Source organism: Lates calcarifer, linkage group LG19 (assembly GCF_001640805.2).
Source record: "Lates calcarifer isolate ASB-BC8 linkage group LG19, TLL_Latcal_v3, whole genome shotgun sequence".
Lineage (NCBI taxonomy): Eukaryota > Metazoa > Chordata > Actinopteri > Centropomidae > Lates > Lates calcarifer.
This window is the reverse complement of record NC_066851.1, coordinates 989926-1015037: the sequence shown is the minus strand read 5'-3', so window position 1 is coordinate 1015037 and position 25112 is coordinate 989926. Positions and strand designations below refer to the sequence as shown.

The window sequence follows — 25112 nt, the reverse complement described above, 5'->3', positions numbered from 1 at the left end:
TATTTTAAATATTAGCCTGCAAACCTATCAACAACTACTATCAATCCTTTACTGGTATTCCAATATAATTTCAAGTATGTTCCCCTGTCTACCCCGTATGTGTTCACTGTGTTAGCAAGAAGGAGCTGCATTACTTTGTTTGTTAACACTGAGCTGAATGCATAGCTGACACAAGGGTTAGTACCAGTTCCATGGTGGATATCTACTGCAGAGATTCATAGTCAAGTGTCGCTAGATTGATCTAACAAAAAGTAACCCTATCAAAGCGTAAAACCAGAACTCTATAAATCTGGCTACACCTTGAATACAGCAGTTCAGTTTCAGATTACTTAATAATAGTAATAGTACCACAACACTGAATTGTATCATACATGATCATATTCCCTACAGAGACTGTGTTACAATCTGTTTTTGTAATACAGAGTGACAGTGAGGTACACACAGTGTTGCATATTTAATTTCGATACTTGTCATGGTGAATGTGGTAAGCAGAAGGTTTGCTCTAGATATGTGCAGCTAGATGTGTGTTATTGTGTCTCCAACTTTCTAATGACTTAACTCTCAACCACTCTCTCCACCAGCAGTGCAGTCTCCATGTGGTATCTTGACTGCCATATCAGATTCCTTTTAGGCACTGTAACCTTGTTTTCAGATGTTAGCATTATACAAGGTTATAACCACAGATGAGACAGATGTGCAAAACTGTGAAAAATATGAGCCAAGTTACACTAAACCAAAATTATTTGTTTCCATTTTTTCAGTTTACATGAACAACACACACAATATGCAGAAGATGTGAAAAATCTGAAAACTGGCCAAAATAGGTACTGGCACAATCCCCTGCCCCACACACACACCAACCTGTAGTCATCAAATGTGAAGCTGTCCTTCAGGGCCAGTTTGCTGGCAGCAGGATGAGTCTGGGGATGGAGGGAAGAAGGATGAAAGGAAAAAGGAAGAGAGAGGGAAAAAAAAAAAAACACAAATCAGTGTGAGGAATTTCATTATGCATTTATGCTGGGGGGGCTGCCTGACAGGGACGCCTAACAAGAAGGACTGGAGTAGGGGCCACCACTGGGGCAAGCATTTGTGTGTGTATGTGTGGTCCGTTGTGTGGTGCAGTGTGACACTCGCCCCCCCCCAATACATCACTGTCAACTTAATTTGTTGTGGCCAGCAGCCGTCATAAATCTGCCTCATCAATTTGGGCCTCAAACACGGTGTGTGTCTGTGCTTGTGTGTGTGTTGGAGACTGTGTGTCTGTCGATGCCACTGGTTTCTCATTTAAAGCCACAGCCGTCACCTACCACAGCCATTTACAAACTGTCCTGAGCTTAAGCAGGAAAGAGGGGTAGGGGTGGGCGGGCAGGGGAGACAGAACAACTGCTGAGTACTAAAAGAGTATATGAGGAGGAGTAGTACTAGTATACTATGGGCAATTAGTGCATAAAAGGATGTGAAATACTGCTGACATCATTTCTCGATACACTGATATCTAGGTAACTCTGCCCTCACCTGATAGATACCGGATTTGGTATCTATCATAGTTAAGCTCTTAGGCACAGTGCTGGGCTGGGAGGTCATCTTGGCAAAGCATACATAGATAAATGTCTCATGTCTCTATTCATTTCAACAAGCCTCTGAAAATCTATTTGCAGAGATTTTCTTAAGCATTCTTAGGCATTCTTAGGATACAGATGGTAATAATATATCATAGTGCATAATTGGATGAAAAGTGGGGAAAAATTTAATGGATGATTCATGGTATCAGGCCCATTGTTTTGTCCACCTAACACTCGATGTGTAAAGATATTATGTTTATTAAAGAAAAGGAAAAGCAGAAAAGCCTCACAAGTGAAAGGCTGGAAAAAAGGAATACAGTATGTGGCTTTATTGTTTAAAATATACTAAACAATTAACTTAACTTTTAAATTGATCTCTTATCGGCCACAGGATTAAAAAAAAACATCTGATGCCGATATGCATCAAAATGCTGAATATCGGCGCCGATAATCGGCCGGCTAATAATCGGTCTATCCCTAGTTTCTACAAAGTATTATCTTTTGGTTTGTCAGTAGCAACACAAGTTCAGTTGTTATACATTTCTTACCAGAATGCACCTTGGAGCCACCATTTAGTTCTTTCCTTTGATTTTTATGCAGACATACTTGTGTCTTTGACTTTTAATCGAGTGACCTGTTGCTTTCTACTAATGGGTCATCTGAGAGAGTTCCGTGCCAATCCACTGTCTATGCATGAAACCTTAGACTCACAATATTCCACCCAGCTAACTCAGCAGATACGGGTGACCTCCAGGCTTTTTGCAAGAATATCAATGTCAGGTCAGCCTTTTTTGACTTTTTTGACACTTTAGCTATAACAATATACTTAAACTCATCAAAATCTAAGTGAGTAGGCATTCACCTCTCAGAGACTCTGAGAGGTGAATGCCAGAACAAATTCTGTCTTATATCTAAAACATGGACTTGATGAAAAAAACAGATCTACCAATGCTGAAAGGCAGTTTTGGTTGAAAGAATGCACCAAGTAGTCAGCATTATGTGCATATCAGGGTTAAAATGGAAAATGACAGACATTTTTGTAGTAGAATGTGTTAAAAGATCTGAGAGCAATGAGGCATCAGCAAGGTAAATCAATAAAGACAAATGTGTTTAGATGGAAGCACAGAAAACTCAAACTTCCACCGGTAGCAGAGAGGAGAGATAGCCCTGACAACCAGATATTAAGTTAAAGTTTGACTGAGGGGCCTGAGATGGACATGGGAATGTAAAATCAGCTGAATTCTCTATGTCACACACACACACACACACACACATTAAGAGGGAGCAGTGCACGTTGAGCTCTTGATGCATTAGCATTCAGAGACAAGGGTCATCCATCATGTGCCATTGTGAGTGTGTGTTGGAAGTGGTTGAAGGTATGGGTAAACGTATGGGTGTGTGCGTGTGTCCATGCAATGCATGAATTACCAATTGAAGTGGACTACTACCTTGCTTTTGATTTCTGTTAGCGAGGGACTTAAATCAGTAGAGAAGAGGTAGTTAGCCTTGCTTAGGTTAAAATGTTAAACACTGAAAGCAGAGACCAGCTTCAGTAAATAAATGCCACTAAAACTATATATTGTTAATTTTTTACATTCTATTTTTAAATGGGTCAAACAAAGAAGATGTAATAAATTAGTGACATTTATTTATAGCTGTTTCCCTCTGCTGCCAGTCTTTATGTTAAGCTTGGCTAGTCACATCCTAACTCCAGCTCTGTAAATAACACAACCGTACAGTATATAAAGTATATTAATCTTCTCATCTCTTAAAAAAGAAGGTGTATTTCCTTTCATTTGGAGCCAAGTAAAAAATGGCCTTTCCAGACATAATTTGAGACCACTGTGGGCCAGTGTGAAGTCTTGCTGTAGATGCTAATGGTGCTGGCCGATGCTTTTATTCACAGTGCAAAAGTGCTGGAAAAACGATCTTCTGAAAATAAATTCTGTAGCTTTTCGCAATGTTTTATTTGCATTCTGTGTGAAAGTACTCATGACAAAAACAAGTTTGAAAAAAATATACTACCCCACCTTTAATTTTGTTGTAGATTTAACTGTTAATGACTAAAACTTACATTTTTGCCCAGCTGTCTACACACTACACAAAAATAACCCATAATTACAATTACAAAGAGAAAACATTTTTAGAATTTTTTTGCTAATTTTTCAAAAATCAAAAACATTTACAACTCTTATTTACTTAAGTATTCAGACTGCTGATTCAGTACTTCGCGGGGGACTCTTTGGCAGTAATTACAGCTTTGAGTCTTCATTAGTCTCTACAAGCCTTGCACACCTGGATTTGGGCAGTTTATACCATTCTTACTGATAGATCCTCTCAAGCTCCATAACATGAGGACTTGTTTGTAAATATCTTAGGTCTCTCCAAAGAGGTTCTATGATGTTTAAGTCTGACCTTTGGACGCTGCTCAAAGACAGTAACACCCTTCCACCACCATTACCATAGGGGACCAGGAGATGCGTAGCACTTGGTGTTCAGACATAGCATCTGCCCCAAGTGTTCAGTTTCTGTCTCATCAAACCAGAGAATCTTTTCTTCACATTCTCAAATTCCTTTAAATGCAACTTAAAGCAGGCTGTCATATGTCTTTTACTTTAAGTAGCTTCTGTCTAGCCACTCTATCATAAAGATCCTACTGATGGTGTGTGGCTGAGAGGTCATCCTTCCAGAAGGTTCTCCTATCTCTGCAGGTGACTGCTGGTCACCCCTCTGACCAAGGCCCTTCTTACTGCGTGGTCAGACAGAAAACATGTTCTCACTCTGTCATTATGAGCTACTGAATGTAGATTAGTGGGAAAAATGTCAATTTGATCCATTTACAATCAAATCTACAACACAGTGTGCAAAAAGTGGAGGTGTCTGAATGCTTACTGAAGCCACTATAGATCATTTGTGTGTGGCTGGACAGACAAAGGACTGGAAGAGGGGGAGGTGCAGGGGTGAGGGGTAGAGAGACAGAGATAGAGAGAGAGAGGTTTTTGAGGAAGGTACATTCAGGTCAGTTCAATTTAAAGCCAATGTGTGACAAGCTAATTTTCCAGCCCGGTCATCTGAGGAGGAGGTGGGGACAGAGTGAGGGGCTACACGAAGAGGAGGGGTGTGTGTGTGTGTGTGTGTGTGCGCAAGGAGATGTATCAAAGATGAGGGGACAGGACATGCACACCTTTACGGGCCCTCCTCACTCAGTCTCTATCTCAAACACACACAGAGCTGTGTGTGTTTATGTACATGTGAGTGTGTGTGTGTATGTGTGTGTCATGAGAAAACCTCCTCTTCTGATAGACAAACTCAGAGTAGCATCATTATTAAATATAAGACTCTACCATCCAAACCTCACAATCAAACGGTCTTTATACTGTTACTGTGGTGACTAGGGCTGCAACTAATGATTAATTCATTATCAGTTAATCAACCTAAAGAAAAGCATTGAATCCTCACATTTGAGAAGCTGCAACCAACCAACCAACCAACAGCAAATGTTGGCAAATGGCATCTCCCCTAGTAACTAGGCTCTTTGTGCTTTTTCAAATCAAAAAAGTCTCACATTCCAAAAATGACTAAGTACACATGAACAAGTTGTGATTGTGAACAGGTTTCATCAACCTTATACTTACATCACTAAAAGCACAATTTCCCTATACACACAGTAATACACACATTCTGCAAATCATTGATGATGCTATCAGTGTTTCTCCGGACACACTTATATACAAACTACAGATGGAGGTCTGTGTATGCAGACATGCTCCATATATGCTCACTAGAAAAGATTATGGCGACCTCCTTGTTCTTGTATTTGGCTAAACAACAAGAAAAGTCAAAGTCCAGTATGCAAAAATAAAGTCCAATTAACTTTTCCTACACATGTGCTGTTAGTAGCAGTGGTGAGGACTGGTTGAATGGTCAATTTCCATCACTTGGGCCCACACAGCCATGCAGACGCAGAAACAATTAACTGGACTTTAACATATGATACAAGATGTTTGTTAAACATCACCTCTTTAATCATTTAAAGATCATTTATTGACTGTGTGAAATGCTGATCTTTCTGTGATGTTTTTGCTATGGCAAAGATTGCTATACCACATAATTCCCACATTACATTTTAGCACTACAGTCAATTTGAATTTATACAGAGACTGGGTCTTCCAGCCCTCTAGTCACTGTACTGGCAGCAATGCAGATGCTGTACCAACAACTGAGACACATGTGATTAAAGAACATCCCATTCAAATCTCTGTCAATAGGTTTACTTATGAAATATAATTAATCCTTGTACAGTACAACCAAAAATCACTATGGCTGACATCAAAAACGTTTCATTATTATAATAGTCTCTGAAACAGAAATCAACATAAATCAAATGGACAGCAATAAGAGCACTGAAACCAACAGTAATGGGTCAGTGACCAGAGCTTCTTCAGCACTGGAATTCTTCACTGACTTAGACTATTTAAAACACAAACACTCCCACTTAGTGGAGTCCACCATAACTGCACTGTAAAGTAACAAAGAGCAGTAACCTAAGCATTTATCTATGATTTCTTCAAGAATTATTCAAATATGACACTTGTGTCATATTGCATAATTAGTTGAAAAAGGCAAAACATGAATCAAACAAACTACTGAGATATACCAATAAAATTGTGACTGTTATGTTAATGTGCAGTCATTCTCCTGCCTGTTCATCATGTAATAAAAACACATAGATGCTAACAGAAAGAATGACCCCCCTTCTGTGGTGAGAGAAGAAGACGACTTCAGAGAGTAGGACTGTGGTGAGTTCTGATTAAAGCTAAGCTGTCATCTCACTACGGTTCACATTAATAATGGAACATTAGCATATTTTCAGAATACTATCCCACAGTCTGTTGTCTGGGCCCGTTAACCAATATTTCATCATACACCATAATAACTGTCCCTGTTCCAGTTGTTGGCACATTAACACTGAATTGACTTTTCCCAAACTGAAAAGTTATGCTGCTGATCTTGGTATGGAAATTACTGTCATACATCACACTATGATTAAATGAAGTTTATATGCCAAACAAACTCCAAAGAAGGTCAAATGTCAGTAGCCATTATCCTTAGTTGATGACAGGTCAGATTCATCTGTTAGTTCAGCTCTGTCTGTCTTTCCTCCTCTGTTTTAAGGGGTCACTCTGTTTTCTACAAACTAAACCACGGATCTTGTAAATCTATACTCTGACCAGCTGTTACTGTGGATTTTACTTCATTTTATCAGTATGGTTTTCCAGTAGTAAAACTGCCAAATGTGTTACTCATTCGTTTGTGTACCAATGTTGAGCGTGGCTTCAGTGGAGTGGTAGTGGGCCAAAAGCAGCTGAGTTTGGCTTTCTGATCATGTAGCCGAGACATGCTCACATTTCCTTAACTAGCAGAGACACTACAGCAAGTTCTGAGATCCAGTTGGTTTTAATCCATTCAATTAAATGAGGAGAAAATAGGACAAAGGACAAAAAGTGTTAAAAATATAGTCTTGCTTCAGGAACTGAGAGGTACTGGTTCAAAGTCTTCATTCTATAATTGGATGCACAACCTTTTTGAAAAAGTAGCAAATGCCACAGTGAAAACATTCTCCATCATAAAACCTTAATGAAATAACAGTAACAAAGTATCAATAGTAAAATATCTTCAGAGGTGTGGTTTGTTCAGTGTTCACTGCTGACTTCTAGTGTGACTTCTCACACCAAAACAGGTCCAACATTAGTGACAGGTGAGAGAGAAATGTCAATTATGCACAGTTTGTACATGCCCACAAAGTTGGAACTAAATTGAACACCTACAGTGAAAGTCCCATTCATATTTCGGAGTAGCTAATGTAAGAGAAGAGTAGTGACTCACAGCTGGAGATCTTCTACAGCTTGGATCACATAAAACTACTAGTTTAATCATCAGAACAGGAGATGAACAACTGTGTTAGAAAATATCTGCTATAATAAAAATGATAAAAAAGTCAAAGGTGCAAAGACTAATGGACACAAAAGCTATGACTCCGAAGGTGCATTTCGTCGATAAACATCCAATGGCAGGTAGAAGCTTAAGATAACACTAATGAGAAAATTGAAAGCTGAAAGATGTTTTGTTCTCAACTTCTGCATGGCAACAGCAGGCAAGACTTGGGTAATGTAATATTTAGACCCACCCCCAAAGATTACAGACAAAAGAGTTCTTATAGACAATGTGTTAATAACTCAAACTGCCAGCCATAGCATAAACTTAAAGAATTGTTACATTATCAGACTCCTATGTGTCATATGTTCAGTAGCAATTTGAAATGTGCAGAATGGGAAAAGCAGCCCCTCACACTTCACAATTTCATTGGGTAAAAATAATTGTGGTAGATGTAAAAATAAGTGGGGTGTATGTCCAGGTGTCACAAAATCTTAACTATTTCATGTACCTTACCTTGTTTAAACTCTACCACAATTTAACTTATTTCATATTAAATGGAGAAATAATAAAGCAACCAACCAGTACAACAATCGGCAACTGTCAAAAGTTTTACAACACCTCTATTTTTCCAGCTATTATTTAAATTTACATAATTCAATGTCCTAGAGTTTCTGAAGTGAAAGCATAGAACCAATAATTTAAGATTTTAAAAACTGAACACATTCTTGATGTTCTTTCTAAAGTGGAAATCAGATACTACTCAGAAAGTTGAAATAAGTTGTTGCTTTGCTTTCACTTTCTGTCCAATTCATCCCAAACCAGCTTCTTTGTTTTAGTCTGGAGACTGACCATCATGTGACACCTCCACCTAGCTCTTTTCTTCTGATGTTACTTGCTTTTTTCTCACCATTCTGATAGCAATGTGCAGTACTACTGTCCTAATAATTACCGCCAGAAAGCTTTTATATGAGTATAGAATCTACATGATCTAATGACATTTTTGGAGACCTATTTTTTTTAACCATGGGCAATTTACCACTGACCTTTGGACCATTTAGGGTTATTCACTGGACTTGAACTGCTTAAATTTCAGTAAAAACTGGAAAAATTGGGGTATTCTTAAATGCTTGACCTGTTGCGTATCCAGTATTTGTGTGTTAGGGCTGTGCGATATGACAAAAATCTCATATCACGATATAAGTCATCTCATATCCCGATAACGATCTACATTGCCTATGCTACAGAGGTGGTCCCACGTTTAGGAACCAGCTCCTGGATTTGCTAAATATATGTTTCTACATAAAAAGGGATAACTGATAGGAACAAGTCTTTGGAATCTGTGCAGTATTGATTAAGAGCGGTGAACCCGGACATCATGAACAACTGCTTCAATGTAAACAAGTGGTTCTGCTTACCTGAACCAGTTTGTAGAAGTAGGCATACTGACGTGCAGTGTTTTTATACTGGCTCAGAACATCCTGCACTGCCTGTGTGCCCAGCAGCAGCTGCACTTCATCCTGTTGGTAGTATAACGGTGTGTCATACTCCTGAGGAAGACTGCGAATGTATGGCAGCCAGGATGAAGCTGGGTTGGCCCGCTCACACAGCAGGTGGAGGGCCAGCGTCACATTGCCCATAGCCTGTAGGATCCGGTCCTGGCTGTACAGAGGACCTGAAACACAGAGGTCACAGTCAGTTACAGGATAACATGACGCTCCCTTGAACAGACTGGAAATGCTGAGTTACTGCTGTTGTAGAGGATGTTTTCACATGCTGAGAGTAAAGACATGTTCCACACATCTTAAAGAATAAGAAATTAGAGCAGCCCTTGAGACAGATTTGGTGATTTACAGAATGCCATCTAGATTAAAACCTGTGGAAGTATCTTTCAACATGTAATGAGGAACTGTGTCACACAGTCAATCTAACCCCTGCAGCAAACAAACATTAAAAATAAGCCTTTCTTCAACTGTTAATGCACTGTTCCTTTTAATTTAGTCAATTTTAAGAGTGGGGATTGCATTTACTTTCTTCTAATTCACAAATCAATAAAATATGAACTTTGCTCAGGGGCGGCAAGACTTTTGCATACTACTGGATTTGTAGCCTAGATATGTAATATGGAAAATAATACTGAAGAGTATTCTTTACATGAAATTGTTTTAACAGAACTCTGTTTCTAGTTTTCTTCTTTTCTCCTATAAATCATATCTTTCATTGTGGAAAATAATTCTGATTTTCTCCTTCAATGGTGCAATTTCTCCACAAACACGTTTGATCCTACGAACTCATCATCCAAAGTCCTCACCCAGCTCAGAGTTCTGGGCCGACTCCACTGTCATCAGCATCTTCCTGGGAATCCACAGGAATAGTTCCTCTGCCTACATACATACATACACGCACGCACGCACACACACACGCACGCACACACACACACACACACACACACACACACACACACACACACACACACACACACACACACACAACAACAACAACTTAAGCATTATGTTGCTCTGCCAACCTGCTGCAACAGGTGGCAGGAGCTCCTTTGCTGTGATATTAAAAAAACTAAATTATCAGCAACATATTCCTTTAAAAATCCTTCCATAATGTCAAAAATTAACAAAGTTATCACCACTGTGTTGAGCTCACCTTGATGTCTCTGGTGGCCCGCAGGCCGTAGCCCTCTGCACCGAAGTTGGTCACAATAAAGCTGTCACAGGAAGCCCCATTTTCCTGAGCCCAGGACATCAGGTCTGGGAAGTAGTCCTCCCTGCTGCCCTCAAACACTACTGACATACCTGAACACACACACACACACACACACACACACAGAGAGAGAGAGAGAGAGAGAATGAGAGAGCAACAATAAATAATTTGTTTCTACATGCTTTGTTCTACCACAGTGGTGTCCCACCATCACAGCTGAACCCAAACTGATCCCTGACATTTAACTACACTAAAACAAGTATTGCATTTCATACTTCTTCAGTACCATAAGATAAAATCAACAACTGCTTTGACTTGAATACTTTAAAAAAAAGTCAAAAATGTAAAACATTGTGTGCACACATGTCCTCACCTTTCTGTTTCTTACGGATCTTCTCCACCAAGCCTCTGATCTGGATGTACTCCTCCCACTCTTTACCAGCAGAGGGTGCTGCGCTGCTGCATTCTGGAAAAAACACACAGCAACCATTAACACCTCTACTGTATCACTTCAACTGAACCATACAGCAAGAGGTGTCGCTAGACCTGTTACTGGGGCACGTGCCCCAGTATAAATGAACTGTGCTCTGGTATAAATGCCACGATTGCTTCTCAACAACAATAAATATTAATCATTGCATTAAGTCACATAATTCTACTCAAACATGTAGCAAGAGTGTTAACTCCAAGTAGAAGCTATAGCCCACCTATAGTGTCGGTGTGCAACACTGAGAGCAGTTTGAGGTCTGGTAACGTAACACAACAACAGCAGTGTTTCTCCTATCATTGTCTTGGCAGGACAGCCTGGTGGGGGACCTGTGCCCCAGTAGAGCTTTATGCCTAGCAATGTCCCTGCATACAGCCAAACACACTTCAACTATGACATGTCAAACAGAAAATACAGTGAAACAGAAAGCCTTAAAACTGTGAAAGAAGAAATTCTTAATATCACAGATGAACTATTTATAAATTTGTCATTCAGCTCATTGATATCTGGTACAGTTTTAGAATTATTGTAGTTTATATTTGACCTTTTTTTTCTGACAGTTTTTGAGTTTACGGGTGTCCATGGGCGCTCTAACCTCCAGTTCTTCTGCTTTTTCTTAAATGTTTGTACTTAAGCTCTTGTAGCTCCCATTCTCAATTCTCACCCAAAATGTATAAATCAAAATGTAGACAAACTTGTGATTACTTACTTGTAACCCACTTAAAGCTGAAGTTAAGTCTCTAGCTGAAAGTATGCCAAGGTAGTTGAATTTAAAAAAATATATGTTTTACAGGATTTGAACATTCCCTCCATTCATAATAATCAGCAGAATTTTGCAGAAAAAGCTGAATATTTCAAAAATAAATAGTAGAAAAAAGAAAAGTATGGCATAAATGTCCTGACAAAGCTGAACATTTTGATAGTTAAATGCTTTCTGCAGCTGAAAGTATACAGGAGTAGTTAGCAACCAAAAAAATGTACACAAGAATATCAGGATAAAAGATGAGTGCTGACTCAGCATATTGCCTATGCTTTCTTTCATTTGAATTAGCATGTACACACCTCTGTGAGCAGCAGAAAGTGGAATGAGTGAGTAAAAAAAGATATGTCCCAAGATAAAGACTGTGAAGGTGGAGTGGGTGTATGTTTGAGGTAAACGTACTCTGCAGCAGTTCAGAGATGAGGTTCATCATCTCTTTCGGGGAAACCACAGCGCTGGCTCCTGAGCCTGACTTCTGAGTCTTCACTCGACTCTTCTTTCCCATAGTGTTGGATGGACAACTGGGCGGAGAGGACACACCATTATTACTATTAGGATTTCATACTCTGCCTTACTGTCACTAAACATCATGCTTACCATGTGAAGTTAAAAGGCGGACACAGTCTTTATTTCAAATTGATTAAACAATTCATTACTCGTGTGGCAGTTTGTGTATAGTTTGTCCACTCTGCTCCACACCACAAAGTAAGGGAGGTACGTGAGCTCTAATAAGTGCAGAATGCCACAAGTCAACTGTTCATTAAAGTGTTTCTGAGATTTCCATATTCTTTCTTTTCTCCTTGTTTTGATATTTTCCCTTAGAGGGACCTATGTTTACTACCGCAAAGATCGTGTTATTTCAACATTTCAGTGTTTGAAAATGGCTTTGCATGGCTGGGCAATAATTAAATACTGCTGTTGTCCATCATGCTTATATTACCTGATAACAGTGTTGTTCTGCATATTCTTAGCGTCCATGTTATTGATTGATGATTGTTGTAGATTTAATTGTAAATGGTTAAAATTGTTCACAGACGTTTGGCATCCAGTCTGACAGAACTTGAGAGAGGATCTGCCTGTAGGAATGGGATAAACTACTGAAATCCAAGTGTGCAAAGCTTGTAGAGACTTACCCAAGAAGACACCAAGCTGTAACTGCTGCCAAAGGGACTTCTACAATGTACTGAATTAAGGGTCTGAATACTTTAGTAAATGTGAGATTTCTGTTTTGATTTTTAACAAATTTGCAAAACAATTTCTTAGATGTATTAATCCATTTACAATCAAATCTACAATAAAATAAAGTGTGCAAAAAGTGAAGAGGTCTGACCACTTTCTGAACTCTCTGTAGAGTTCATATTTAAGTGAAACTTAAATCATTCTGTTTAATAATACTTTCCTTTAACATAAGACAGCACATTGTTATTTCTGTATATTTTCTATTACCCATGCAAAAATATGCATGGCTTTTATGATTCTTGCTGGTGGTGGTACTTTTGTGCTCCTAAAACTTTCAGTAAAGAACACCAGTGCTACTAGTGTAAAAAGTTAAGGTGGAGCCTTGATGTCAATATTATATTAAAATTCTTCCTTTTTAATAAAATGTTTTCTCTTTGTCATTATTGGTGAGTGGAGATTGAAATAAAAAATTAGAAAAAAGGTGAAGGGGTCTGAATACTTCCTGGATGTACTGTATTTAGATATACTTACATGACGTATAGGATAAGACAATACTGTTTATACTTTCCACAATGTATTTTTGGACTCTTTCAGGGGCCAAACTTGAACAAACTCCTCCAAAACACCTATCAGATCAACTTCAAATTTGGTCAATGCAAAATTAAGACATAAGTGATGCTATGTACAAAGTACAAAGCTTTTCAGTTTTTGTTGAAGGAGGCCATGGTGCCATGGCAGATTTCAATGTTTGACCCCATTACAGGAAGTTGTTGTAACCCACAGATACACTGTCCAGTATGGCTAAAACTTCAAGCTTGAGAAGAGCCTTGGCCTGAACACATCAAATGACTATATTCAGGTATAGTCAGAGTGCCGCCCACTAACAACAGGAAATAACATGTTCAATACTTTAATGTTCTCTTCCCAGCAGGTCGATCTGATCCACCACTAATGTGGTCAGTCAAGCACCAAGACTACAATAATCCTTTACTGTAAAGATTGGGAATAGTCATCAAACAACCTTGCTGTGCCGGCGTTGTGAATTTCGATGCGTCACCATTCAATAGGAGGTAGTTGTAACCCACATATACAGTTATGTGAAAAAGAAAGTACACCTCAGACACATGACCTATTACACTGTGTCACTATTTACTCAACAAAGCTAGGCCAAAATGTAGGGGTGTAACGATACATCGATCTGTATCAGTTCAATAAGCAACAATTTCATAGCATCGATCAAAAATGAAAACATCAATCAGTCATCATACTGTAACGTCCCTCGCCAAGGAATAGTGATAGACCGACTGGTTTTTTCAGGGCCGATACCAATCCTGATTATTAGTAGTCAAGGAGGTCGATAACCAATATGTGGAGCCAATATTCATTTGCAGTAAAAGTGAAAATATTGGCGTCAAAATTTTGAATAACACAAACCCCAACACGTAATGTTGTTTAAATGCCTTTAAGCATATGTTTATTAAGCAGCTTTTCAGATTTGCAACATGTTAAAGGTGTTTTTTTTTATCTTAGAAAATAGACATCTTTGTTTTAAAATTCTAACAAAAAGTGCAGGGAGCTCTCAGGCTCAGCAGCATGTCTTATAAGGTTAAATGAAAACTTAACAAATAAATAGCTCCCTAAAGTTTTCTACAGCAAATTAAGTTTTCCAAAATTTCAACATAACTGAAATGTTATTTTATCTTTCACTTATCTTTGTTTTAAGTTCAAACAAAAACAAAAAATGCAGGGAGTTCCCAGGGTCAGCAGCATCTCTTATAAAGTTAACTGAAATTTTAAATAAATAAATAGCTTCCTGAAGTTTTATAAAGTAAATAAAACAAAGTTAAATAAAATTTGCACAGAAATGTGAATCTCAAATTAATTAGTAGTCCCAATTGAGCAGCACCAGATTGTGGTGCAAAAAGCAGAGTTGTTCAGTGTGTGTGTGAGCACTGTGCATGCACAGCTTTCACTGCTGATTGGCTGTTGCTGTGGCTCTGTGTGTAACCAATCAGATGGTGCTGTGGGCGGGACAATGCTGGAGACAGCGTAGTGACTGCAGACAGAGAGGCAGACTGCCTCAGACCCAGAATAACCCAGTTTTAAATTGGTCTCTTATCGGCAGTTGGATTAAAAAAAACGATGCCGATATGCGTCAAAATGCCGAATATCGGCGCCGATAATGTCTGAGCAGGCAACATGTTAACTAACCCTGGAATAACAGTACTTCAATTTAACAGTTGGAACAGCATTTGTTCACTAACATCAGTGTTTCCCCTACCATTGCTTTGGGACCTCCCACCCTCCCAAGAAAGACTATTTTAAGCTCAGTATATCAACATGTGGCACTTTATAGTGAACAGGACTTTATTTCCATTAAAAGAGAAGACTGTTTTTTATTTAAATGGCTGGTTGAGCTCAGGAATAAAAAAGTCAAATGATATTCTACTTGCTTCCTTAGTGATTTGATATGAATGGAAGTGATTCATTCTCCGCGCTCCATGTAGGAAATTACATCTTACTAGTTCATTCATTGTCAACAATCCCTAACGTGCGTGTGAAGGTGTGAGGGCCTGATCAGTGCTCTTAAATTTTTGGCCACTCGCCGTGTCTTGACCTGCATGCATGGCAGTGACCACCTAGCTAGCCTCTACTGACAGCCTGCATGTGAGATATGTGGGAACAGCAGTAAATTGTAGCATCTCCTGATGGTCTACATGTGACATGTATTGGGGAATTCTAAAAACTGTATAAAAAATAGCCTGGGTTACACTCTCCTCATCTAAACTGCGCAAGTCTCTCGTGTTTTGGTCACACACTTTGCCACCCACCGCCACATGTGCATTTTCAACCTGTGGCAAACACTAGGCACATTAAACAAAAATAAGCCTATCTATCCTTTTCCGCTCAAACTGTGCCCATTCTCACAACTAGCATACAGCTCTCACCTGACACAGAGAGAACCGGAGTGACTCACACTGCCTGTGTCTCGCTCTGCCCTCTGTTTTCATCAAGTGATTGCGGTTCAATTTCGATAAATCGTTCAGCCCTACCTCTTCCAACTTTCTGCAACTACTTTAATTTAGCACACTCACATCTTCTACAAAAGCCTCTCCTCTTAGAAGGTGAGTAAAAGTTTGCAAGAGCTTGAGTATCAACACATGGCTGTAAATGTGAACTAGTGAGTAGATCGGTCTTTGTGTGCAGCGAAAACCAATCTGTAGCCTCACTTAATTGTAGTCTGATTTAGCCACTTATTAACAACCACCCTTTTTAAGACATAAGAAAAAATCCAAAGTAGGGTATTTTTTTGACATAGTTAATGTAATTGAATAAAAAGTGAAAATGTCTTGAGCTTGTATTAACCCCAGACCCCATTGACTTTGGAATGAGGGAACCATAAGTGCTAACTTTTATCCTGTACCACTCTACTGACTACTGATTACAACTTTGCTTAATATTCAAAATTATACACAAGTTAAACTCTTTAATGACCATTTTAAAACACGCTGTTTTCAAATGATGCAAACACAAGTCCACAGGCTGGTTCAGGTCTGGATATTCTTGACAGTACATTTCAAAATTGGGAGGAAAAATTGCAATTCAGATCGTGGATTGTGATTGGACTTTAGTTTCCATCATTGTAGATACATATATGCTGATTACATATTCACACTAATTTTTTTCTTTAGTTCTTGCATAACTCCATTCAATGCCTCATGAGATTGACAAACGTGTGAAGTCTGCCATAAATGTGGACTGCCATGCTGGCTGGTCATGTGATGTGACATCACTACTCCCAAGCCTAATAAACTTAAGCCAGTGTTATAAACTTAGCACAAAAAGTAAGGAAATTTGTGTTTGGTAGATTATTTCTTTGTTGTAGCAATGCTTCTTGGCAAAAAATCTTATACCGTTGGAAAGCCTGTTTATTGCATTTTAAATGGTGCCATATTTGTAAGGAACAAGCATTTGTGGGATGAGCAGCAGAGCTGAGTATGTGGGTTGCGCTCATGAAAAATTTGCCAAATCTTCTCTGCCAACACCAAACAGCCTATTCTGCCATTGACTCTTGTTTGGTGTTTGGTGGATTGGATGATTGAAGTTTGAAGAAACAAAACATATTGGCAATTTAACAATTTATTCATTTTACAAACAGGAGCCTCAGTAGCGTGTGGAAGAACCATACACAGCCACAACAGCCTGGCACCTCCTCCTCATGCTGGTCACCAGCCTGGTCACACACCACTGTGGGATGGCATCCCATTCTTCAACAAGCATTTGTTGCAAGTCAGCCAACGTGGTTGTGTTGGTCACTCTGGCACGAACAGCACACCCAAGCTGATCCCACACGTGTTCAGTGGGGATGAGGTCAGGACTACTGGCCATTCCATCCTCTCTCAAATTCTGGAGGTTGTCTCTGATAAACCCCGCTCTGTGGGGGGTGAGTGTTGTCATCTTGGAGGATAGAGTTCGGTCCCAGACTTGGGAGATATGGGATTGCCACTGGTTGTAGAATCTCATCTCAATATCTCTCTGTATTGAGATTGCCTCAAATGTTTTTCACACTGCCTCCACCAAAAGATGTTACTCTATCGGTGCAGCAATCAGCATAGCGTTCTCCGCGTCTTCTCTACACTCTGACCCTACGATCCATCTGCCATAGGCAGAATCTGGACTCATCACTGAACATAACGTTCCTCCACATGTTCAGGTTCCAGTGCACGTGTTGCCGACACCAGCCCAAATGGGCCTGATGGTGAAGGGCAGTCATGGCAGGCCTCCTGGCAGCTCTATGAGACCGGAGATTGGCTGCATGCAGTCTGTTCCGGATAGTCTGGGCAGAGAGCTGTTGGCCATATCGTCCTGCAAACCTTGACTGAAAATCTGTAGAGGACAACCTAAGGTACCTAAGTGCTGACAGGGTGAGGAAACAGTCTTCTTCAGGTGCCAATCAGGCACCTGATTGGCAGCACCTAGAGGTACCAGAAGTTTAAAACAAGAGTCAATAGCAACAGCAATATAAGCTGTTTGGCATTGGCAGAGAAGATTTGGCAAATTTTTCATGGGCACAACCCACATACTCAGCTCTGCTGCTCATCCCACAAATGCATGTTCCTTACAACTGTGACACCATTTAAAATGTAATAAACAGGCTTTGCAATGGTATAAGATTTATTGCCAATAAGCATTGTTACAACAAAGAAATAATCTACCAAACACAAATTTCCTTACTTTTTGTGCTAAGTTTATTTCCCCAAGTATGCAAGGATCCATGTGACATAAATGTCATCATCGGAGGGAGTGCATGAGGCTGTGTGTGCAATTTGTTGTGTCCATGTGGATTTAGGGCCCGCACACCGACTGTATACTGCACTAGATATATTCTTGCTCTCTGAGTTTTTTATTTTTATGTTATTGTGCAGAGTAAAGCAGGCAAAGCACCTCTCCCTCTGGCATAAGTGTCACAATTTTGGAACATGCATACGCATTGGGATACTTAAGTAATGATCAACTGCACAGGTATCGAACGCATACCCAAAGCTGCTCCATAGAGACCAAAACCATATTTTGTGATCCGCTAATCTCACTCTGGTCTCAGTACCAGTCCGGCATTTCATTATATAGAGTAAGTTACAGAGTTAGTCCAATGGCTTCCACACCAGCAAAATGACATGTTTATACAGAGCAAGCATCAATGTCCACTTTATCTGGATCAGTTCAATTTCCTACATGCCTTAGCACAATAAGTAAGATTTCCTCCTCACTGTACAACTGCTCACCCTACATGCCTGCCACTCACACTTTCATAATCCTCAGTTTACTGAAGCAGAGGAAGTGGCTAAGACCATTTTTGGCAGTTTGGGGTTTCTTTCTGTTTAATCTCACATTATCACCACACAGCTCCAGTGTGAGTGTGTGCATCTCACCCTCTCTCATACCACCCAGCTGCTCAGTGACATACAGCAGCAGTTGTCACTGTGGTCAAAAGCCAGTCACTTACAATAAGAAGAGAGCTTCAGGCAGCCACTGTCCTGGGCTAGTGCTAGTGCTGATAACTTGCTTGTTCTAAAATTATTTAAAATGATGACCAAAAATTCTCTAACTCTCTCTTTTAGGAGAAGAGTTGTACTTAAGGTTTTTTTGGCCACTCTTCTGGGTCAATGTGAAATCACAACAACAGTTTGTTCTCTTAAATCAGCTGCCTGCTGTGGCAGAAGACAAGGCAGGGTTAAAGCAGAAAACCAAAACAATGATCTAAGAGACTGAAAAACTCCACAAAGTTAAAAGGAACTACAGAGTTTGATTATGAATCTCTGTTGTTCATTACATGAGTGAAGCACTCATTTTCAGATAATACAAAGTGATTTGATAAGCTGTTAACTTGCAAATATTGACTAGTGCAGTTTTAACCTCTCTTTATGCAAAAGGGTATTGTCTTTGTTGACTAATGGCTTGAAAAATAATATAAATGCCTGAACTTCAATATAAACTTACATAATGTAGAAATTACATGTTTACTTTGTCTGTCTGATTATGGAAATGACAAGTAACACACTGCCACAACCACAGATCGGGTGCAGAGCCAACTCTACTCCTCTGAAAGCTGTGGGATCAGACAGCTAGGTACACTGTGACAGTTCACGTTACTTCTAAAAAGTACAGGGATCTCTGATTGACTGAGATCCAACACACACACAAAACTTTGTGTTCCTGTCCAAGCCTAACTGAAGTGCGGCTAAACTGAGCTGGCTAACCCTACAGCAAAGAATAAAGCTTTTTTTATAGTTGGACTACCTCACTCAGCCTGCTAATCAGTTAGCAACGTGGTTGGTCAGAGCCACTCTCGACTCCGTTCTGACGTTTCTGTCATATCGTTACCTACGTAAGGAGGTGTCGAGACTTCGTCTTAGTAGTAGCATAAAAGCGCTATTAACACGGTTCTCACCTCCAGCAAACAGCCCAGCACCAGTTAGCCTCTCGGGTTGTTGTAGCCTCTCCCGCTTAGGCCAGCAGCTAGCTTCCTAACATCGAGGACTCACGCCCATCCGAGCAGAGTCGTGGCGGGGCACGGTAACGTAAAGGGCTCATTCATCTGCACCGACTAACGTTAGCGGGCTAGCGCTTAGCTGCTAAGCTGTCCAGTAATAAAGACTCAGCCTCAGTTTTAGACGGGGCTAATCTGTTGGGTAGCGAGCGCTGTCCGTCACAATTCCTGTACAGCACACACATTCACAGAGAATACGACTGAGGAACGAGTCATAACTAAAGCTTAAATCCAGCCGTAGACATTTTCTCCGGTTCACTCATACCTTTCCAGTGACAGCAGCAGTTCTTCTATTCCTGCACATAAACCAACCTTGACTGGGTCCGTGCGTGATTGGTATAAACCTCAGACACGCCCACGAAAACAACGCTTTTTTCCGGCATTCCAATTGGTTGTTGGACAGCACTCTCAATGAACACGACCGCTAACTGGTGGAGGCCCTACGCGCGTTGTGATTGGACGCTTACTTTTAGAAAGCTAAATGTGACCTTAGATGGTATTGTTTGACTTACGGTGATTGGTTAAAAGACATGTCAGTCATGTCATGGATTGGATGGAGCGGCTCATCGGGACGACACTGAACTTGCTTTATCCACAGTTTCCTTTTGGAATTTTCCGGTCCACCTTAGAAGATCCCGTTGACTGAAAAATGTCAGAAATTAAAAAGAGGGATGTGCTCTTTTCATGTACAATTCTGAGTTTTAAGAAATTATATGGAATATTAGGAAAATTCACTGTACCTTTCATATAGTTTTTAGCCTACAGTGACATGGCAAATTCACGGCTGTGATATTTAATGTTCCCTGTCATATTTGAGAATTGGTTTCTTGAGACTTTTTAACAGCCCTCTGAGCAGGAAGAACAATAGTAAATCAACGGTACGACCATTTTAATGTTGCTGTACAATATTCAGGTGGCATAACATTGCAGTACAGTAAAACATGAAAACAGGATTGTAAATGAATCCAAAAAAGCATGTCGTGCTCAAGTAAAAAAAAAAAAAAAAAAAAAAAAAAGTTGTCGTTGATGTAACTTCTGCCTTGTGTACTTGTACTTGAAGTAGCCTGAAAATGACTGACAAACGCCCTCTGCAGGCGTTATGCTACTTTTAAGGTGGACCAGAAAATTCCCTGATGAAGCTGTGGCTAAGACCCCAGGCTCAGAGGCTCAGGTCGCTGTTACCTGTATGACGGATACTGGCTGCGTACGTAAAGCCATAACCAATGTCTGTTTTGCATCCACTGTCACATTGTATAACAGGGGACGTGGTACAATAAAGCTACATTTACTTGGATGGTTCATGTGACTGGTTTGTGTAACGCTGCAGGCTGTAAGTTGCATTGTACACATGGGGGCGACAAAGCATCCAAAAGGAAAATAAATAAAGTCAGCTCAACTATCGTGTCAAAATGTGAGCAGTCCCGCGTAGTTACGTTAGAGTGTATCCAAGGATCATCAGTTGCAATCGCCTCTTTTCAACCAAGAGTGTTGACTGAACAGTTGTAATAATGAGGAATCCACAACTGTAGCATGTTGGGTCGCTGTAGAGTCTGTGAGGCAAACAGTCCTCCCCGAGACTGACTTGATAAATAGTCATTGTCTAGAGAGGGTTAAATTGTGCTGTCAGTCTCCTTAACCTCTGTGGTGTCAGGCACTATGACACACTTGCAACTGGGATTGTTTATTTCCACCGCTTCTACATGTTCCACTCTTTCAAACAGTTCCCCAGCTATTTAAGTATGTAGGTCTTTATCCATCTCAGTCTTTGGAAGTGAAAGTTAATTGACTTTGACATCCAACAGACAATTCATGTGAATGCATGATGCTGTATCTCTACACTACTACTACTAGAAACACTACATCTTTTAAAATCCTTCAGTACATGCAGAGCATTTTGCACCATGAAACTTAAATTTGAATTACTGGAAGAGGATGTTCAGAATTGCATTTATCAGCTGCTGTAGTAGCAAGTAGTGCAAAAGCTTAAAGTGTACAGTGGTGGAAAAAAGTTTTCAAACATCCTTAAAATTTTACACAATCTTAAATATTATCATGAAATATTTTGGGGAAAATATTTTTTGTGTTTCAAAAGGTGTGACTGCATTAGACAGACAAACAAATACAAATGGTATTTTTTGTTTATTGTTTACAAGAAAAACTAATTCTTGACAGTTTCAATATGTCAGTTCTCAACATTGTCGGTATCAAAGTCAACAGAGAATGTGTTCAAAACTTACACTTTTGATAATCCACCACAGATTTTCAATGGGGCTCATGTCCGGGGATTGAGCTGGCCACTCTTAGACCTGGATACAGTGCTCCTGCAGCCAAGTTCTCCCGGCCCTGGATGTGTGGCAAGGGGCATTATCTTGTTGAAACATCCAGTTTTGACTTCGATGGAACAGTGTACACGCAGAAGGGAGCATGTGGGTTTTGAGAATGGGACAATACTTGGCAGAGTTCAATGTGCGATCACAGACAGTGAGATGACCCCGTGCTAGCACTAAAAGTCTGCAAATGGTTCAGAATGCTGCAGCTAGAATGCTAACCAAATCAAGAAGGTTTGACCATATTACCCCAGTTTTAGCCTCCCGTCATTGGCTCCCAATTCATGAGATCAGACTTTAAAGTTCTCTTAATGACCTACAAAATTCTAAATGGGCTTGCTGGCCCCCTCATACCTGTCTGATCTTCTTAACCCTTATATTCCCTCCCGTGCTCTGTGTCCTCAGAGTGCAGGGCTGCTGTCTGTCCCCAGAGTTAAAAAAGAAGTCAGCAGGCTGCAGGGCCTTCTCCTATCGAGCCCCCTTCCTCTGGAACAACCTCCCTATTAATATTAGACAGGCTGACTCAGTTGAGGCCTTTAAATCCAAACTAAAAACTCATCTTTATGCCTTAACTTTTGGTTAGGATATTATTCTGGTTCCTATTTCAGGATGCCATTTTTCCCTTGGCGGGTTGGGTCAGTCTCAATGCATCAGTTAAGCTTAATAGCTAGTAAATGTTGTCCATGATGTCCTGCCGACAAGATTACTATAAACTGTCTTAATATCACTGCATCACTCTAACTGTGTGTTTCTTCCCTCAAGCACATTACTGCCCAGGCTGTGCTTCTCTTTCTCTCTCTTTCTCTCTTCCACTGTCTCTTACTGCAGGGTTCTGCCTCCAGAGCTGTAGAGTCTCCTGCTGCTCCCATGATCCAGCTCAACCCATGATGCAACAATAATTAAACATTTACTAGTGTTAGTGATAGTGTTAGTGCTATTAATGTTTCACTGTTTGTCATTATTATTATATAATAACAGTAATAATAATAATAATAATAATTATTATTATTATTATTATTACTACTACTTACATTTTGACCTAGTCTGTGTATCTGCAATGTTGTCCTTCTCTTACCCCATCCCCTCTCTCTCTGTCTAAACCCAACCGGTCGAGGCAGATGGCCGCCCACCCTGAGTCTGGTTCTGCTCGAGGTTTCTGCCTCTTAAAAGGAAGTTTTTCCTTGCCACAGTCGCCTAATGCTGCTCATGGCTGGATCTGTTGGGTTTCTCTCTGTAAATTTTATAAGATTATACTTTATAAGTATCGGTCTAGACCTGCTATATGTACAGTGCCTCGAGATAACATGTCTGTTGTGAATTGGCGGCATATAAATTAAATTTGATTTGATTTGATTTGATGACCAACACCAGCAGCACTCCTGCATCCCCAAACCATGATACTGCCTCCACCATGCTTGACAGTAGGTACTGTACATGCTGGAGATAATGCTTCGCCTGGCCTTCTGCGTACTTTCATATTATCAGGAGGATAAAGCTGGAAGCTGGACTCATCTGACCACAGAATCTTCCAGTTCTTGTGTGCTTCGGCCCAAGCGACGCCGGGCTAACCTCTGTCTCTCATTGATCAGGGGCTTCTTGACAGCCTTGTAGGACCTTAAGCCATGATCTAAAAGTCGGCCACGTACAGTGTGGGTGGAACACTGGACATCAGTTTGGTTTGACCTCTGCTGCTGAAGCTCCTGTGATGTTATTTCCCTATACATCCTGATCAGGATGTGGTCATTTCTTGCTGAAGAAACCCTTGGACGCCCAGATCTTGGTTTGTCTTCCAAGCTGTTGGTTCATCTGTATTTCTGCAGAGTGTATCCAACTGCTGAAGGACTGCATCTGCACTTCCATGGCTATCTGGCGGCAGCTGTACCCTTCCTGGCTGAGAATCTGTATCTTCAGGCGTGTTTCCTGCATTAGCTTCCTTGTTTTAGCCATTTTTGTCTCTGAAGAACTTTCAAATGTGCTGCTTTATATAGACACGAAGCACGCAACAAAATTGCATCTTTTAATAAAAAGCATGACATTCATCAGTGGATCACTGGTATCAAAATGACCCAATACTCAAAATTTCTATTTGAATGTATTTTTATGGAACCAATAAATTTTAAGTTGTTAATGAAATGGGGAGGGGGGGGGTATATTTAGTGTGATCAGTAGTATATTTAGTGTGATCTTACATAATCTACACATTAAATGGTTCTCAGATCATGGTTGCACAAGCAGGCCAAGATCAGATATACTTAAAGTTGCTCAATGACAGATTCTTGTCTCTATAAAAACCAGGCACTCTGACAAACTCGGTTTTGCCTGCACCTGACTTACCCCAGGGTTGCTCGGTTTATTGAATGTTACAAGTTTACAACAATTTTGCTTGTTTCCGGTGGCTTCTTTTTAAGTATTTTTCTTTGATTTTATGAAACTAATGAAGATGAACAAAGAAACAAAGGGTTGTAGCTTGGGGCTTAAATTCTGACCCAGACCTGAGGTTTTAGATTCCACATGCATCACATCACCCCTCTGATGCTGCCATACCAGCATGTTATCTAAAATCACACACAGGGGCAGCATTGTGCTGCCTTTGTTTGGTTTGGTGTAAACAAGCAAAGGCAGCATAATGAAGGGCAGCAATTTTGCAGGATCCCTGTTTAAACATGTAAGTTTTTTAATTAGTTTACATGTAGCAGAGCATCAGGACAGGGTAATAGTACTTGAAGAGTCAAACAATAATTTTAGTTCTTGCATGTCTCCTACTAAGGCTAGGGAATGTAATATATGCCAGATATTAATAGATTGCAAGATCTGGACTAGGGAAATGAGAATAATAAACACCACTGTGTTCATACCAAGCCTTTGCACCATGGTGGCCCTGCAGTGGGAGCCACAGATCATAGCAGTGGCTGTCATGTATCTGGCTGGACGTCTTTGTAAGTTCGACATCTAAGACTGGACTGCCAAACAGTCATCCCGGCACTGGTGGGAGCAGTTTGTCCACGATGTACCCATGGAGGTGCTGGAGGGTAATGGAAGCACTCTCACACTTTTTATTTACAGTATATTACAGGGCTGCTCCCTAAAAGTTGGTGATTTG

At 40.2% G+C, this 25112-nt stretch overlaps 1 protein-coding gene across 10 annotated transcripts in view; it reads right to left on the bottom strand.

The window, feature by feature from the left end:
- Positions 1–20053, bottom strand: part of setd3 (SET domain containing 3, actin histidine methyltransferase) — a 92853-nt gene extending 72800 nt beyond the window's left edge. The window contains exons 1-7 of one of the 10 annotated variants that reach the window (XM_051077978.1): positions 19587–20002; positions 11861–11979; positions 10585–10677; positions 10155–10303; positions 9808–9880; positions 8915–9171; positions 862–920 (exon numbers count right to left, since the gene is read on the bottom strand). In XM_051077978.1, coding sequence (XP_050933935.1) covers positions 862–920; positions 8915–9171; positions 9808–9880; positions 10155–10303; positions 10585–10677; positions 11861–11963 — 734 coding nt within the window. In that variant the 5' untranslated portion in view covers positions 11964–11979; positions 19587–20002. Of the gene's footprint in view, positions 1–861; positions 921–8914; positions 9172–9807; positions 9881–10154; positions 10304–10584; positions 10678–11860; positions 11980–19586 lie in introns of all 10 variants that reach the window. The other 9 variants (XM_051077984.1, XM_051077977.1, XM_051077981.1 and 6 more) reach the window with 9 other exon arrangements.
- Positions 20054–25112: the final 5059 nt, after the last annotated feature.